Below are 19,007 nucleotides of genomic sequence, written 5' to 3'. Positions count from 1 at the left end.
AAGGTGTTTATCTACTGAAATTCATTAAGATGAATGTTATTGTGTATAACTTCACAAAGAAATGAAAAGAAGAACTGCTGAAATATAGACATCAAAACAATGTTAATCAATACACAATTAATGCAATTACCATTTTTACAGCAAATAATAGCAGTCTAAGGTGTAGTGTACAAGGGCAAATGTTTGCTTTAGCATGCTGTTGGTTAGTATATATGGAGAGCAATGTGCCTCTTATGTAATTAGCCTCCTGTGTGAAATTTGATTTGTTTTGGTTAATCTAATTGTAGCCTAATTTCCCTTCTGAAGCAAATGTGAATAGTGTTTGAATGATCCTTGGTGCGGTAGAAATGTAATGGTATCTCCTTTTATGTTTCAGAATCAATTTTAACATCACATGGGTGTTTTAGTCCGGCTCACCACTGTGTGCTCGACATTGTGACCGTTCTGCAACTGTGACAGGGACCATTCAGTCCATCAACCAAACAAGCTAGTAAGCTTTCTATAACTGACTGGACCTGCAGGCAAGTATCACTCATCCAAGCCCACATTTATGGAAGAAAGAGGAAAGTGAGGAAACAGCGAGCCATCCGACTGAAACTTACATCCGCAGCAGTCACTTAAGCCGATGAGCTGAGGTGACCTTCTCAGTTTTCATTACATTTGGTCTTTTTCCTCTCTCTCTCTCTTCTCTTTCTTTCCCAGAACAAGTGAGTAATTAGAGCAGAAACATTTTCCCGCACACCCTGGTTGTCTGAGTGTAGAGCTGCTTTTGTGTTTGTATGTAGAAGGGCTTCATTGTAGCTGCTGTTTCTGTAAGCATTATTCAATAACTTGCTTAAACAATCATGCACAAGTTACATCTGAAGATTTTGTCATAGGTGCGCTATTATTATCCAAATTGTCATTTGAAGTGAGTCAGATTCGTGTGTCGTTTCAGAAGATGTGATCACTGTTTATTAGGTGAAGCTACTATATTCCTTTCCCTGAGAGAATGCCAGCTAGAATATTTAACCCTTTGCTACCCAGAGACATTAATCGTTATCAACCCCTTAGAGCGAGTGAACACCATCTTAAATATACAAAGAGGTAGACCGTCTGCGATATGTTCAGGGTACAACACATATTAACATCTACTCTGACCTTTCTCTGGTCAGAGGAGACAAATCCAAAACATTAACTTCCAGCAGCACCTTTTGTCACCCTTTTTTTGAAAACACACCACTGTCTAACCACTGTCCCTTATAGCCCATCAAAATAATATGAACCTGAACACGAACGACACTGATAGGTATTTAACTATTTCGCTCCTTTTCATTTCATTTCGCTTCTTTTCTTTTTTTCTAAAGGAACTAAGCCATGCTCTCCAGGCTGACACGTCTTACTGACCTGAATCAAACAGTCAGTTGTAAGCTTCTGTAAGCTTCAATGTTTGAAATATTCTAAAAAGATATTCTGAAGGGTTTTTAACTGTGAAAAGTGACATTGCTCACAAAATTTTTACAACGATAATGCTGGGTCAGTTTCCTTATTTCTAACGGTTATGATGAATTATGAATGTAGCCTATATAGTTATTTCTTTACCATCACAGCGTAGAAAATGCTTTAGACGGTATGTTACAAAAAGTACTAAAACACAGAGGTTGAATTTAAAAAAAGCAACCCAAAAAAATGCTCGATAACATTCTCAAAGTTAGGGCTAAATAAGAGCCAAAAGACTTCTCCGCTCTTGCGCGTCAGTCAGGCTCACAACGCCCATCCTCATCGAGGAAAATTAAAGAAAGCCGAGGAAGAACAGTTCTTCTTTTGTCCTTACCGTCGAAGACCTTGAAATGACGATGGCCACGACATCCTGGATTTCTTCAGCCCGGGTCGGTGCCCTGTGTCCACTGCGTAAGTCCGGTCCATGTTCCTCGGGATGAGGTATCTCTCGGTGTCCGAAAAGCCTCTTTGTCTCACTCGGTCTTTCTTGCGCACAACCAGAGCGTGGTGGAGCGGAGAGAGCGTCGCTTGGTTCTGCTGCCTCCACAGATGTTTGGGCGCCTTTGCACTCACACCGGTTCCGCCGCCGGCTACCAAAGACGCTGTCCCCACTTTCCCGCAGGTGGGATCCATATTCTTGGCCACGTCTGATTTAATTTTTTTTTTTCTTTTATATTGTTAATGTCTCTTTATATTTCTAAATATTAATTGAATTTACGCGTTAGGAAAAAAAAAGAGTCAGCTATAATGCCTCAAGGAAAGTGATGGGTGGGGATGGACAACTCTCTTTGTTACCGTGTTTATATAAAAATGGAATCTTAAGAAGAATTAATGCAACTTTTCCTCAGTTATCCTGCGTGTTTCCAGTTTGTTTCCTGAGCTCACGTGATAAGTTTAACTCCATCAACTTTATCGCCAATACCATGCGCGCACACAGTGTTAAAACAAATAAAAAATTAATCCATTTACGTAATAGGAGGAAGACCTCAATAATTGCGGATTGAATAAGGGAAAATATCCCTGATTGAGGTTGCGAGAAAGAAACTAACAGTTGAGTCCGGTCCCCATGTGCGTCTTGCCATCTCCATGCACGCCTATCTCTGCAAAGAGTTTGTGTAGCTGCGGCGGGTGTTCAGTACAAGACAGTACAAGCGAGCAGACGGTCTGTGTACAGTTTGCAAACTTCAGAGCATTGAGCCATCCAGACATGGTGACGCTTTTCCTCTGTTCTCGGGTCCCCTGCAAGAACAAGTGCCTACAGGATATAGTCTACAGGAAAATACATTATACATGACAGACCCACCCAAAGCGCCTCCCCTGAAATCCTCCACGACTGAGAAGCAGGATGTGGGAGTGGGAAGAGGTGGCCAGACCACTAATGAGTCAGTTTTCCTAAAAAAAAAAAAATAGCAATTTTGTGGTATTGTTAAAGTGGACATAGGCTAGATAAAGGAAAAAATATTAGGAAATGATTTGTAACAACAGCCATTAAACACACTGCAAGTAAAATTAGCTTGCTATCACAGTACCTCTGCAGCCAATGCAGTATTTGTGTCTGAGCCTGTGTTGTCCACAGGGTGCAGGGGACTGCAAACATCTAACCACCTTGTTAAATCTCTCCTCCTGTTTGTCATCAGTTCCACTGAAAGGGGGACTCATCTGGACTGCTTTCTTTCCTTTCTCTGTCTGCACATCCACTGCAGCTCAAGCCCATTACTCTGGAAGCTCGTGGTGTGGAGAATGTAATCTCACCTGCTTTCACAGCAGAAATGTAATCTTCAGAGAAACAAGGTGACTGAAAACAGAAGTAGTTGGCAAGTGTAGTGGATGCAGGACAGCAAAGAAAGCAAGGCAATTATATTATGTGTCATGCATGCACACATAGGAAGGTCATGGGTGGAATTCATAATGTTCCACGTTAGAAGGTCAATCATACTCCTTTTTGGATGTACTGACAACAATGAAGCTATCAAGTATTGATGACACACATGTTGAGAGATTGTTTTTTTTAATATCAATTGTATTTTATACATTGCTTTGTTTCCTGCAAGGGAGAACTGTATCCCAGCATGCTGTGGGAGTGAATATTACCACAAAATATATATTGAACATTTTTGTAACAGTAGGCTACACCCTTTTTCAATGCTTTCCAATGAACTGAATACTTTTTACAAACATCATTAGTCTATCTTCATTGTTTCAATGTGATTCCCATGCATGTTTTCTTTTCTGTTCAGGCTGAATTTGATTCTCGGTCTGAAACAATAAGGTAGTGACTGAGGTAAATATAGTGAAGTTAATAATCAGTGATTCCACCTGACTCCTCCTGTACTGATCTTATTCAGAGCAGGTTGTCAGCCACGCTTTACTGATTCACATTAACCTGTTTTTTTCACTCTCAACAGTCTAATAAACCTTTCAGGGTCTAATTACAATTGGCACCAACCTGAAAAAAATGCTGTGTATAAATATTTCTCCCAATTAAGTAATCTCAAGTTGCAGCTTCATGTTCCTGTACACATAGGAGAATGAACCCGTCGGTTCCTAACAGTGAGCTCTGAAGGACTTTAACTAAGATGGAAAAAAACAGTGTTTGTACTGGATTGGTATCAGGGGAAGAATGGGGATCTTTACATCCAGATTTGTATCTATGTGAATCTGTTTGCATTGATATGTCTTTTGAAATAAAGATAGGGTTAGAACTGACTATCTCCAACTGATCTCTGATGTTACATAAAGGATTCCTGCAATGATAATGAGTGTTTGCTAAATTAATATATACCTTACCATGATCAACAATTGAGTTGATATCCTTTTGTTGATTTCTATACAGGCTGTGACAGTTAATTTGTAGCAAGCAATCTTTTCACATAAGTCAATATAATTGCTTAATTGAATAGGTCTTTCAGTCAGTTTATTTGTTTAGCCTTGTCTATAATGCAAATATAAAGTCACAGCAGTCAAAAAATGTAAGCTTTCATGCACATTCATGTTTATGTGAATGGAGCCATGTTTCATCTGTTGTTTATTACATTTGTAATGCTAACAGATCAGGCTCTTTAGGGATTTGTATCTGCAATCAGCATTTGTTTGTGTGTTGTGAGGTACTTCAATCTCTATATTTTCTATTGTAGGTTAAACACAAAATATCGGGGCACTTTAAAAGTCTTCCATCCTGAATGCCTCAGGACTGTATATTCTTCTCTGGCAGCTGTGCTAAATTATAAATTAACCAAGCTTAAAGCTAAATTAAGACGGATGGCTTTTGTTATAAGCCTTCCTATCAACCATTCCCTCTCTATAGTTAATTATTTACTATCAATTGATCACGCTCACCATGTTCCATTATAAAAGCACTCAGATTTATGTGAAATGTTTTTTAAGTCCCACATCAGCAATTATTAATCACCTAAAAACTCATCTGCGTGACTAAGAATTGTACACTTTTTACGTTTTTCGACAAAAAGAAAAAAAAAATGGATTTGGTGTGACTCTACAGCTTTTCAGCAATCAGTAACCTTTCTAGTATTTACGATGTCACCAGATTAACAAAATCCACTTCTCTGTTTGATTTGACATGAAGGCTTAACAAATCTGATTTAATGCCATTACCAAGAAAGTAGTCATAACTGGGTCTTCCGTTGTTCTACATAGAGCTTACAGGCTTCTCTGACCTCATCTTCCTGAGACTGCAGGTGGTGCTCTGCAGATTCAAAGCAGAAATTTACAGGCGTAGCACTGATTGAAGAACATGTTAACAAGGTTATAGATAAGATTCTAAATGTTTTTTGTTATTGTGGGGGTACTTTAACATTTTAACATGATGGAACGGGACCTGTTGTTAAATGGGTATACTTCAGTCAGTCAGGGCTCAGTGTTGAGAAAAGAAAAAAAAGAAGTGACGGTTACAAAATCAAAGCTAAAGTTGTCTGATATTATACACAAAAAAAAAATCACTGATTCCCAATTACACTCACGCACTTTACATACATACACACGCACACATATATCTACATACATATAAAAGTATCTATATACATATAGCACTACACACACAAATCCAGCTGGAAACGACAAAGGTCCAGGAATACATCAGGATGATAGTCTTCCAGTGAAGTGAATACCTCCGTCTGCTGAAACCCAGTGAAGGAGAGGGGGAGCAGCATGCATCATTGAAAGATAAAACTCTGCACGGCGTGTACCACTGACAGATTATAAAATTGACTGATATCGAGAAGTCCTGTCAGTGGCTTAAAAAGGATAGCCTGAAAAATAGTATGGAGGCACTAGTGGCAGTACTAGAACAGGCACTAAGCACAAGAGCAATAGAGGCCGAGCTGTACAGCACCAGACAGAACCATAGATGTGAGCTGGGCAAAGTGGCCTCTGAGGCAGTCCGGCACTTGGTTGCAGAATGTAAGATTCACGCAGGTACAGTATACATGGAACACCATAACCAAGTGGTGTACATGAATTTCATGCTGATTATGGGTTGAGAGTCCCAAAGTCAAAGTGTGGGATACATCCAAAGCTGGTGGAGAATGACAGAGCTAAAATCCTGTGGAACGTCCAGTTCCAGACTGAGAAACTGGTGATAACCAAATGTATATTGTGGTGATTGACAAACTACAGATAAGGGCAGTAGTGTCTGATGTAGCAGCATCAAGGAAAAATTAGTAAGGGCTCAAAGAGGAAGCTGAAAAGATGTGGAAAGGCAACAGTGGTGGCAGTGGTACGAGAGCACTTGGGTTTGTGACCCCCAAACTGGGACAGTGGCTCCATTAGATCTCAAGAACAACATTAAAAATCTCTGTCCAGAAGAGCGCTGTCCCAGGAACAGTTAAGATACTGCGTAGAACCCTCAAGCTCCCAGAACTCTGGTATATGTGTGTGGTGTGTGTGTTCCAGACAGTGGTGTTTTAAAAGCAATCGCAAAAAAAGAGAAAACTTTTTAGTTGTCCTCCAAGAAATCAAAAGACAATAAACAACTTTCTCATCACTGAAAGTTGTCAGTACCTCTGACTGAAATAGAGGAGACTACAAAAGGTCTGTCTAGCTATTGTCCTTCCAAAAATAATAACAACCAACTCTTTCAAGTTAACAAATCCTTTACCAGCCAATGCAGCCCTTTTCAAGGAGTGGTGAGTGAGGGCCGCACACTTATAGATGATATATACACAATAGTCGTATTACTTCATGTCAAAGAGATATTCAAATAACACTTTGTTGTTGCTTTTAGAATGGGCAAAAATATGTTAGAAAACATTTTCATATTAAAGCCCCTTTCATACCCAAAGTTTCATTATCTGTGACAAAGAAAGTAGCAAAAAGGAGAGAAAGGAGCGAGCAGGAGCATTTTTTTTCTCATCTGGAAAATCATGAGCCATTGGCCAGTATTATGCAGCTAGCACTTAGTGTATGAGTGAGTTTCATATCCTTTTCAAGCATGCCATAATGATTAAAGGCAAGTCAGAGAGGAACATCACTTTCCAATGGATTAATAAGAGGATTATGTCATGTGTTCTTGTACAATAGCAAGCCATGACTATGGGGGATTTTCCACTGACAGATAGTTTTGACTTTCCAGGCTGTTTCAGACTTCCTGAATTTATTTCAGTCCCCAAGTTCAATTATGACTTACCCACCTAACAACCATCTCTGATACAGAATACTGGTGGGAACTATTGCTGCTGTCTGAGAATCAAGCTGGTTGGAGATTTTTGTTTCCAGCAAACCTCACTTCATCTACAGCACTCTAATACATTGTCAGATATTCTCTTTATAGGGAGGGATTTTTTTTTTCTGAATTGTGGTTTGGTCATGTTTTCCAAGAACCTATAGTTGCCTTGCATCATAAAACTGAGAATGCAGAGTGCTAAAACCTATAGAACCAGGTCTGCACTCTGTATTGTGTGTCGTACAAAACCCCTATGCAAGGATCGCATAGTTTGAAATGAATGAATCCCAAAAAATATCACGGCTGCAAAATAAATGAATGCACAGCACAAAGCTTTTTAATACTCTGTAGCAAGTTTTCTGTAAGCGTTTTCTTTGATGATGTCTGAAGCAAGGGATTACTTTTACTGTTGAAATAAGTAAGTGACCGAGGTGACCAACAGAAATGTTTAACCTTACTGTTTAATGAGTCACACTGTTTGGAGCCAGATGGGGACCATTTAAATGCCAATGGTTTGCATGTCATTAGTCCACTCCACAGCAAGCACACTTTGCATCACTGCCAACTGATTTCCAATTTCACTTCCCACCTTTCAAGATGCTTTCTGTTCTGGCACGATGAAAGTGAATTTGCAGAAAGACGAAGGTTGTGTGGGGAGAGACAAACTATTACAGTCAACATCGCCTGTATTCATATTTTCAGAGTTGATGTTGTCTTTTAAGTGATTCTGCTTTCATATGGCAGAAGGAAATCATGTCTGATCAGAAAGCTGTCTGTTGTTAAGCACACTCAAACACAAACAAAATGAAAGTTGACTGTTGATTAAAAACCTTTTCATAATCCATTGCATTCATTTGGCAATTTTTTTTCAAAGCAGCAATAAAGCGACTGTATTATGATTAATGTACGACTCTAAAAGCAGAGCTGTAGCCAAAATCTACTTTTAAAGCAAGTCATGTCTGCCTCTGAGTTTTTATTTATAACAGCAAGTTGGTCTGGTTTCACATAGAGAAATTTAAACGATGGCTTCGATCTAATTCATCACATCATCGAAGCGTTTCTTTCAGACTGAATATATTTTTCAGAATGTTATCTTTTTTGATTTAATCACATCAGCGTTCACTTTCACTCCATATCCTTGTGTTATCCCAACATGATTGAACGATGTTCTGACTGGTTTCTTATAAAACCAGGATATCATGTGCTGCCCACTCGCATTTTCAAGACACTTTCCTTTGAAGTTACCGGTTTACATCCAGTTTAGGTTGCTTTGAAATAACTTTACTATTATTATCCTTTTCATGAGTCACTGGTTGCTGCATGACTTTTCTAAGTAATTTTTCTTTATGAGACTGGTCTGTGCAGCCTTGAGTAAATATCTGTTTTTGCTATTTTTTTTAAACACATCGAGGTTTAATTTGAAGACAGTGGTGAAAATGTTAGAAACTCTGCTGTTGATAGCAGGTGAGCTGGACTTGAAAACTCTTACGTTTCCAGCAGAGGAGACGTGAAGTACATGCTTCTTTTAATTGGTACGGACTTACAATATTAAGCAAACATAATGCTGTAATTGTATTTCAGATTGCATGACAGTGTATTGGCAGAAAATTTGGTTGCTTTTGACAAAAACCTTAGCTGATTGGAACCACACAAAATCGGAAAAGTCAGTATCTGTGATGACTTTTCCATCTTCCTGTGAACAAAGCTGAAAATATTGACCTTTTGACAGCGCGGCCACTTTTGTCTGACTGTGCCTTTTGAATGCAGTTGATGAAGTTTCTGCAAAGCATTACAGTGTGCCTAACACAGTCCTCTTAGAAACCTTCATTCTAAGCATACAGAGAAAGTCCCACAGTTGAGTTAAACAGTCTGACAGTTTCACTTAGCTGTCAAGCCATATCGATGTACTCTAAAACACTTTAAATCTATTTGTATAGATCTAGTTGTATATTTTAATAGGGCTAAATTGCTAAAAGATTTAAAACTGTGTTCAAACAAAAAATACAGTATAATATTAGTTTTAGCTATGTTTTTTTTTTGTTTAAAAAATCTGCAATTTTACAAACCAAACACAAACCTTGAAGAATTTCTCTGCTCTTTTTTTAAGTTGCCCAATGAGCAAGTGTCACTGATTGTTACCATAGAAACGCTCTTAATCCAAAATTAGCCTTGGGGAAGGTGAGTTCAGGCTTTATTTTATATCTTTTTTTATATTCACATACTTACTGGGTGTCTGGCCTCAGTTAGTTCAGACAGCTGCTGGGTTAATCCACCAAACCATTCCATTTAAACTCATCAAACATATAACCCATTCCATTCACAACATGTTGTGCATGCAAAGAAGTGTGGACCCATGTTCCCCTACCTGCTAGTGTCAGCAGAGGTGATAGCAATCAGTGGCGGTGTGCGTAATGGCAGTGTTGTGGGTCGTGGCGGAACTGTCACTGTGTCTTGCTCAGCCTTACGGTCACAGTAGTACTGCTCTGCCTGTCTAAAGGCCAAAGGGGGCAACTGCACTGTCCGGCAAGAAAGCCTCCGCACCAAGAATGGCTCCATGCAGGTGACTGACACTGGCTCAGGGGAGTCGGATGACTCATCGGACACCTGAAGGAGAAGTAATGAGAAAGGCAGGTGAATTCAGAACTCAAAGAAGAGGCGAACAAGGTTATGATAAGAAAATATTCAGACACTCTTGCCTGACAACAGAAATTGCTGTAAAGAGATCTAACGAAAGGTGCAAAGTGAAACAGGAAAAAACAATTGTGGGAAAAGGAGTTGAAGTAATAGGTCTTAAGGTCAGAGAGAGGATGAACATTAAAGAGACTCTGCTGCTATAGTGAGCGTAAACAATAAAGAAATAAAGACCAATAGATCAATAGCTTGATAATTGGTTCATACAGAATCAGTTTAAAGTGCATAATGACTGATTGGTAGTTATGACCATCAAAGACCATAACAACCAGTGTATGTCTTTATGTTGTACTGTTTGATTTCAGCCCAGTGTCAAGAAAAATTAATCAGTTTACATTTTAATAAACCATCAAAACAAGCAATATATATTTTGCATATGCTCAAGGTATGTTTTAATTTTTTGTCACAGTCCTGTATAGAGGTAGTGAAGAGGCCCCATACAGACTTACTCCTGACGCAGACCTTCGAAGATAATGAATTAACTTCATCTAAACAAAGCTAAATGCTGTAGTCCAAAGTAGATATCCAAAATACAAGGCAGTAGAGCGTTGCAGGAGCAAAATTAAAAAGAGGAGTGCACACAGCATAACATAGACAAGCAGTCCAGTTGAATAGTCTTTTTTTTTTTGCTCAACCCTGAGGTGTCTGAGTTCTAGAACAGTGGCATACTTGAGGCTCGTTGCATCATATCAGTCATATTGTGCCTGTCTTTGTGTCCTCTTGAGATTTTATCCTATGCTTTTGTCAGTGGAAAAAAAAAAGATTTTTTAAAACATTTTAGATGTTGTGATACTGAAATGATTTCTGTTGGTAAATCTGGCGATTTTTTTGCCCTTAATTATGATGGTAACCATGTCAACAGGAAAGATGTTTACACATCAGAACAGCTGACTGAGGTTTCCACAGCCCAATAAATGCCATAGCCAGTCTACCCAGCTTTTAAACCATACCATAGATAGAGTGCAGACAGAGCAGGAAGAGTGAAGGAGGAGGGATTGAAGGGTTAGCTAACAACAGATGGTGTAGTCCCATTACTGATCGGGAGTGTCCCTGCACCCCGGATGTTGAACTGTCGACTGAGAGTTCATGTGTGACCTACTGATGATGACACATCATTGGTTCAGTTGACAAACACAACACTCCAATACAATGGTTATCTCTAGAGATTTTAGCAATGCCTTTTCTGATTGCTTCATTTGGACTCTCCAACAATTTGCCAGCTGTTTGGACTTACAACATTTAATTCAGTTTGATTTGATTCAAGAAGCAGCCATGTTAAGAGCTATTTAAATCTTCCAAATTCTATGTAAAAGAGCTTCAGTTCTTTCTTTATTATCTTCTTTTGCATAGGAATTTCTGGAGCATTTTTTTTTTAAAGAAAATAGACAATTGCATCTCACAATTCTCTGTGATCACAGCTTTCACAGTGACACTTGATTGTATTTAGCCAGCTGTACTGTGACTTGTGTGTATAAATACGAAGACAGGGGTGTGAACAGCCTGTGACAGTAAATTATTATACATTTGTGCCTTTTTATTTTTGTTTTAGATTGTCAAACTTATTAATAAAGCAGTCATTTATATCTATGTAACAAGATTGCGTTGGACAATGCATCTAAAACATGTTTTGTAGAATATTCATGGAACATATGTAGCTTCTGTGCTGCAGACCCACATCACAGCTTGGTGTAAATTTATTCATTTACTCATTGCACTGCAGCCTCCTTTTCCCAAAGCCCTGAGAATTTCTCCTACAATCTTTCCCTAACCTCATACCAACAAGTTCAAGGGAAAGAGGAAAACATGAACATGACAAGAGTTCAGGTTTAGATTATTCAACTGGACCCAAGGATCTGGTAATGACAAACAAAACCTTTAACTAGATATAATGACAGCTGTGATTACAAATGCAATGCAGGAGTGGTAACCAGTAACTCAAAACCTGGTGTAAGAACATCATGGATCTCAACTGAATAGACAAAGGGACTGGCATCAAGGTAATCAAATGAAAAAGTAAAGTGAACTTGAACACAGTACAGACAACACTAAAGACAGCGCAAAATAAGAAAACGAAACAGAACTTGTGAACAAAAACCCACTGGCCCATGTCAATTTTTAAAAATACCTGCTTTGTTTCTTCCACTTTCCTTTGTTCATGGCAACTGGGCTAGTATTCAACTCCAAACCAGTTGTGTCTCCCTAATAAGGAATTTTGTGTCCTAACTTTAACTACGTATTCATGTTCTAACCTTAACCAAGTGTTTGTTTTTTTTCCAAAATCTTTAAAAATAGAGAGAAAAAACAGAAGCGGCAGGACTTATAGCACATAACCTTCCACCCTATAAAGTTCTGATGTTAATCCCAAAATGAACTGAAAGGTGTAAAAAGGCACATTAAGCACACTTTGTCTTAGACACTGTGTCCAGGTGTCACACAAACCTACATATAGATAATAGATATAAGTATTTTACAGAAATGTAAAAATAACAAATAACAGACGCCAAGCTGCTTTAACCAACAGTATGCAGTACAATTTGTTGAATGACTCAGAGGAGCATTATTGCTCAACATTTTAGTAACCAGACCCTGAGTCAAGACAAATTTTCTTGTGCAGAGGTAATTGTAACAATCTTAAAAAAAAAAAAAATTATTTAATTTTTTAAAAAATGTGCTCCTGATAAACCTTGGTCCGGAATAAGTATTGTTGTCTACAGACCCATATAGCTCCCTATAATAGCTCCCATATAGCTTTCATATATATATATATATATATATATATATATATACACACACACACACACAGATATAGCTATAGGAAATTTTGAACCACTGTGCTGCAGGCTTTTTTCTTTTTTTTTCTACTTGGGAAAGGTTCAAACAGAAAGTGGATCACTTCAGAAAAAGAGGAAGCTCAAAGTGAAAATAACACTGCACACTGGGTCGAGAGAGGGGGTAAAAAATCTAATGATAAGAGCTTCAGCTGAAAGAGGGGCTGCCATCTGAAAGCTGAGATCAGAGTGAGAGGATAGACACTCATTCTAGCCAGTTAAACTGGAAACTAGAAGAAACACATCAGGTGGTCGATATATCATACAGCAATCAAGTTGATTGTGCTGCATGATGGCAGTAGCAGAGAATTTCCTGTTAAAATAGCACTTACTCAAGGCAGCTCCTCTTGGTTTACTTTGTTGTCTTCATTTTTGAATGCCTATTGTTAGGAAGCATTTTGCTACCCATTTCACTATCTTTAAATGTTTGTGTAGAAAAGAGGATATCAAAAACACTCACACATTCAGTTTTATTTTCTTTCCCTTTTCTTATTATTATTTCGCATTAATTCAAGGTGTGGATTCTTTCTGAAAAGAAATTTTGCTTGATCAATTCAATTTTTTGTAATACTTCCCCTTTCAGAGTGTTCCTTGAGGAGGCCATCTTGTATTTCTCTTTTAAAAGGAAGCGCGTCTCAACAATAGCTCTGTTTATAGGAAGTCAGCGTGTGCGTTCTCAGCTTTGATTGGATAACGAGTGTGATTAAATTAATATGTAATAATGTTGCTGAGAAAAATAGAAATGAGTAGTTCTGAATGTTTTACTTGTGGATGTATGAGCTGAGGAAATGGAGTCAAAGAGTCAAAACGTATCAATGTTATGTATTTGCCAATAATTTTGTCAGTTAATTTGTCTAGAGATTTAACCTGATTGGCTAGTTTGAATTCAGAGGTGGACTTTCATGCTATGTGCACTGCCAAACAAACTGCTTGGAGGAAGCACAGCTCTATGTTGGAAGGATTAATGTACAGAATATCTTTCTCCACAATATTATGCTATTTTAGGAGGCTGCTGATTTTCTTGGATGTTTGAAAATAAATGGCGTCCTGTGTCCCAGATCATTCAACCCAGTGTGATGCCTTGTTCTTTCCATGGCTACGTGTCATCTTACCACACCGATTTTTGTCAATGAAATGGCAAATTTTTATTTAAAATTTTTTTGAGAAACAGAAAAAAAGTTACTTAATACAAATCACTCTTTTTAATATGCTTATTTATATTTGGTCTCCTTTGTATGGCTCCAGCAGAAACGAGGCTATTTTTACCTCTTAATTAAAACAATGGGCATCGAAGCTATTGACAGACAGTGGATAGAAACTCAATGTTATGTTGTTTCTGTGATACACTGTCCTTGGAGACAGCCCAGAGGCAATCAGTTACTTGTGTATTGAGTGGTTCCAAGACTATCAGTGATTCAGGACATACTTGAATCCAACTATAGTGAGCTGGTGAGACTGCATGATAAATTGAGGCTGATTCTGTGCCATTAATCATCCAACAAATACACAAGTTTTTGTTCTGCAGGAAAAACAAGGCTTTCATAGTAAAAATAAGGCTCGACCATGAACATTAATATTCTGATCAGATCTTTTTCAGGTGATTACTATAACCTTATGGGCTTTTCCATCGAGTAGAGCTGGGGCCTACTTTTTCAACAGTACAGTCAACTGCCATCAGTGCTGCACTAGTGACAGTCTGCTGCAGTAGCTCTGGACATATGTCTTTCTCTACATCTTCTTGAGATTTTCTAATCAGCAATTGAGCAAATGTTTTTGAAAAATTATTCCACGCTGGTTTGGATATTGTGCTGCTGGTAACTACATTTTTTTTACATCTCTTAGTGTGTATAAATATGGCAACGGGAAAATTGTCTGCATTTCACAGCAGTTGGTTGAGTTTTCCAAAGCCAGAGTAATGCCTGCAATAATACCCTCAATCCAGCTCAGTTGCAGATGTCTAGGACAGACAAAGGAGCAGAATGCTTAAAGAATTTCCTCCCTTAACCATCATGAGAAGTGTGAAATCACTTGCGGATAAAAGAGCGCTCTGACAAGGACACAGCAGAGAAACAGTATTATTTGTTTTACTGAGTCCTGGCTTCAGGAACAATTCTAACACCTCTCTACTCAGCTTTAAGATAACGTGAGCAGACAAAGACTGCCGACAGAGAAATAACAGAGGATGGGGATTTAAAGGTGATGGTTTCAGTTCTGTTTCAAATAGGCTCTTTAGTTTCTTTGAATCCCACAGACTTCAGCAGCCTTCATGCCTTTCAGAAAAAGTTCAGTAAGTAACAGACAGAAGTGCTCAACTGGAATAACAAAGCTTATGCAGATGTTCACGCTATATTAAATGGGGTAGATCTATGCTACTCATGAGTTTGGATTTTATATAATATGTCCCCATCACTCAGGATTAAGCATTGTGTGAGCACAGTGTAAACTAAAATGATGAATCTGTTTGATTTTTTACTTACACTGCTAAAATACCTTAACATGTTTTTAATCAATTAGCATTTGATGAACAAAACATTTGACTGACCTGAAGCTTTTCATGGGAAGTGCTGGTGGTTAACCTTGAGCAGCTGCCCACTCTGTCTGATCACACATGTCCCACATGTGTTTTTCCTATTTTGGCCCATTGTGCTGCAGATCTTTGTGCAGATTTCCTGTCCTCAAAAAGTGAAGCTGAATGGCGTATATATGCCCTGCAGCAACCTGCTGGAAATAACACCCTCAACTGCAAACAAATGCATTTCCCTGGCAGTTGGTGCTGTAGTGTATGCTTCAGCACCGCTCCTTACACTTATATGTCTCCTTAAGCCCAGAAGAATCTTTCAAACCATTGAATTATGTGGGTGTGCGTATGTGTGTTTTGCGTGTTTGTCTCTCCTTCTGTCGAAACTGTTCTGCCTCACCCAAACAGCTAACCCTCCCCCAACCGTCCATCTTTGCATCCATCAAGATGCCAATCTTCATCCATGAAGCCATTGAGCCTTTCATTCACACATAATTACCTGCATTAGACTCATTGCCATAGACGGTGGCTGACAGAAGGGAACAGGGGAGCTGACATTATTAAACATCACTTTTACACGGGCTGAAGGTACAGCAGGTACATAATGGATGTAATGAGTAAGTGGAATTCATTCAGCATAAATCTTGAATTCTTTTAACACTATACTCAAACCACTAAATAAACTCATGTAATGACCAACCAACCACATTTGCCCTTGCACTAAAGCTCAATTGAATTGCTCTGTAAAACATTTGTCTACTTTTTTCTTTTTTTTTGTCCCAGAAAGTGAAAAGATTTGCATATTCACAGTAAGAAATATGTTTACCTTGCTCTGGAGCTACAAATCTAAGAGATACATTCCTCACATTACCAGAGCAAGTGCTAATGCAAGACATTTTTTCGATACTGGTATTGTTTGTCCTTTTTTTTGTCTCCTTTTACCCCAATAATCTACTGCCATATGGCCAGATGCATCAATCGAAAATGAGAAAATTCCTCATGTCCAAATCATTTTATTCTAACAGGACAAAAGAGACTGTTAACTACTTTCAGGCAATGTTGCACAGCTTTTTTTTCACTAACAATATTTAGGTAGGTAGCAAGTATCAAAGTAATATTCACATGAATGTGAGGACCCAAAGTATTCAAGAGTATTAACAAGAGAACAAGTGTTGTTCACGTGACCTGTGAGTGGTTTTCATGTTGTGTCTGGTCGGTATATATCTGCGTGTGTGAGTGTGCTGTCACTGTATCATGATTATGCACACCCTCACATCATCACTTAATTTTCCTTCAATTTGGCTCTCCGTTATAAGAGGGATCAGTGAAAGGTTAATATGTCTGCTGTGACTCCTCTGTGCTCCAGTGCACTTGCCGGTCTATTGGTGATCAAGTTAAACTGTTTGAATAAGACCAGTCAGATCTGATGGCATCAGTGGACAGTGTTTTTCTAAACATCCATCCATTTTCTATACTCACTTAATTCAGCTGTCATTGGGCGAGAGGCAGGGTTGGTCACCAGTTCATCACAGGGCCACACAGAGACAAATGAGATACTCACTCCCAGGGATAATTTAGAGTCATCAATTAACCTAACACACATGTTTTTGCGTGGAGTGGGAGGAAGCCGGAGTACCCACACATACATGGGCAGAACATGCAAACTCCACACAGAAAGGCCCAAGCGGGGATTTGAACCAGGAACCCTCTGGCTGTGAGGCTACGGTGATAACGACCACACCACTGTGCAGCCTTCTATACAACCATATTTATCTTCTGTTTTATGGAAAATTCCGGAGTAGTTATTAGGGAGATTGACTCATGACACATGCACTTGTCACAACTGACCATTGACTAAATCTTGCTCCTTAGAGAAGTTGAGCTTCACATAAACAATTTAAAATGAAACAGAGTAAGTCAACAGAAAAAATGAGCTCTCATTTGTAGCTGGATGTGGCCGGATTTTGCAGACTGAAAACAATCTGACAACGGTCAGATTTTCACAGCTCAGCTTGCAAATTAAACTCTCCCTCATCATGGATATATGAGCCTGATTGCTGCTGTAGGTAGAGAGTTTGACAGCATGACGTGCAAAAATGTGCAGTTTACTTGCGCAGATTAAGTCACTATGCAAGTTTTGAAAAGCTGAAAAAAAAAAAAATTGTACTTGGTATTAGAGCTCTACAAAAAACTTTATATGTTATGATAGATACGGGATGAGGTACGGGAAATACTCAGTATAGCAAATTAGCCGTATCTCTTGACAGTAAAGTACTGATAGTCAGTAAACAGTTAACAGTTAAAAGCTCAGGGGCAAAAAAAATGTTTAGGAAGTTACCCTTTAATAGCCACATTTCTTTATTTCAGAAATCCCCTTCTTGTCAGCGTTTAGTATTTTCTAGACATATTTAAACTGACAGTTCAGGTTCATAATTTAGTCTTTAGTCTTTAGTCTTTAGTCTTGTGACACAGTGAAACTCTCCTATGGTCACGGTGAAAAAAAACTTAAATCACTTAATTTAGTTTTGGTGTCGGAGGTTGTTGAAAAATCAATGCAAAATAGTTCATGTTCCTGAGCACTTAGCTTATGTGTGTTTGCAAGGCCCTGCAAGAAAATCTGTGGGAAGAACTGTAGCGCAAGGATGGACAGGCAGAACTCTGGTTAAGAACGGGTTTGCTCAAAAAGTTTGCCAGAGACTACTTTGGTCTGTATGCACTACCTGTTAAAATATCTGCAATCAATATAAAATTGTTATTTTAGGGAACACCAGCTGAGAAAACACAGCTCATGTTTTGCTTTGATTCATACTTGAAAGTGATTAAAAATGTATGTGAAGCAGAATTTAGGAGACAAAAAGATCATTCATCACATTTTCTGCAGGTTGTAGCCTTTGATGAAGACATTTGATGTGCGGCTCCATAGATACTGTAAGCAGGTGGTTTATTGTTAGCTCTGTTCGGATATTTCTTCCACATGAACTTCCCCTTATATGAGAGCTGAGGATTGACCACATAATTTTCCATTGTATAACATTCCTTTTATGAGAACTCTGTCCATGTCTTCTCCATTGACTTTGTGATTAACTTGCAATATATATATATACATATATATATATATGTATATGTATATATATATAATATGTCTTTTCATTATTTGGCATTAAAATTTCTTCTGAATATCAGACATCATGCATTTTTGTTTGCAGTACAGCTCTATTTCCAAGAAATTTCACTGGGGATCAATGTGTTTCACATTATGCATCTTTTCAAGTTACTCCCTCTTGTGTGCACGATTGATGAATTAATTCATGTCGATTAGAAGGCAGCAAACAGGAAGCTATCCCTTTTCATGAGCTGAATTTTTCATAAACACTTTCTTTTTTTCTGGAGATTAAACATGGCACTAAAAATCGGGTGGATGTTTCTTGGCTTTTCAAAATTAAAAGAACATTTCCTGGCAACACCTCAGCCCTTTGTTTAGTTTTAAAATAATTATTGTCAGAGAAATGTTGCTAAATCATCAGTATGCAGAACACACAGTCTGGAAGAACTCTTTAGCCTCAGCCCTGCAGCTTCCCTTTTGCCCTGCAGCTTCCTTTCTGCAATTTAAACTGTCAACATCCTTTGCTAACAGTGCCTGAGTATTACCTGAAGGAAGCTGAAAGGCTTTCCCTTAGTTCTTGTCTTGGAAATACACTTCTTTCAGTTTCTCGTGACATTATAGAAATGTATCCTACATAATTTTACATTCAAATTCGCACCACTGATTCACAACCCATTTTAGGATTCTCGTTCACACTTAGCAGAGTATTTT

At 38.4% G+C, this 19,007-nt stretch overlaps 2 protein-coding genes across 2 annotated transcripts in view; both read right to left on the bottom strand.

Moving 5' to 3' along the window:
- The window catches only part of pde4d (phosphodiesterase 4D, cAMP-specific), a 129,767-nt gene extending 127,655 nt beyond the window's left edge, over window positions 1–2,112 (bottom strand). The window contains exon 1 of the mRNA XM_072387765.1: window positions 1,814–2,112. Coding sequence (XP_072243866.1) covers window positions 1,814–2,112 — 299 coding nt within the window. The remainder of the gene's footprint in view (window positions 1–1,813) is intronic.
- Window positions 2,113–9,517: 7,405 nt separating this feature from the next.
- LOC140309021 (3',5'-cyclic-AMP phosphodiesterase 4D-like) overlaps window positions 9,518–19,007 on the bottom strand; it is a 39,658-nt gene continuing 30,168 nt past the window's right edge. Inside the window, exon 3 of the mRNA XM_072386859.1 lies at window positions 9,518–9,760. Coding sequence (XP_072242960.1) covers window positions 9,518–9,760 — 243 coding nt within the window. The remainder of the gene's footprint in view (window positions 9,761–19,007) is intronic.

This window comes from Leuresthes tenuis, unplaced genomic scaffold, assembly GCF_036924035.1.
Source record: "Leuresthes tenuis unplaced genomic scaffold, fLeuTen1.0.hap1 SCAF_6, whole genome shotgun sequence".
NCBI lineage: Eukaryota > Metazoa > Chordata > Actinopteri > Atheriniformes > Atherinopsidae > Leuresthes > Leuresthes tenuis.
Note: the sequence above shows the minus strand (reverse complement) of the source record. Positions and strands in the feature narration are given on the sequence as shown.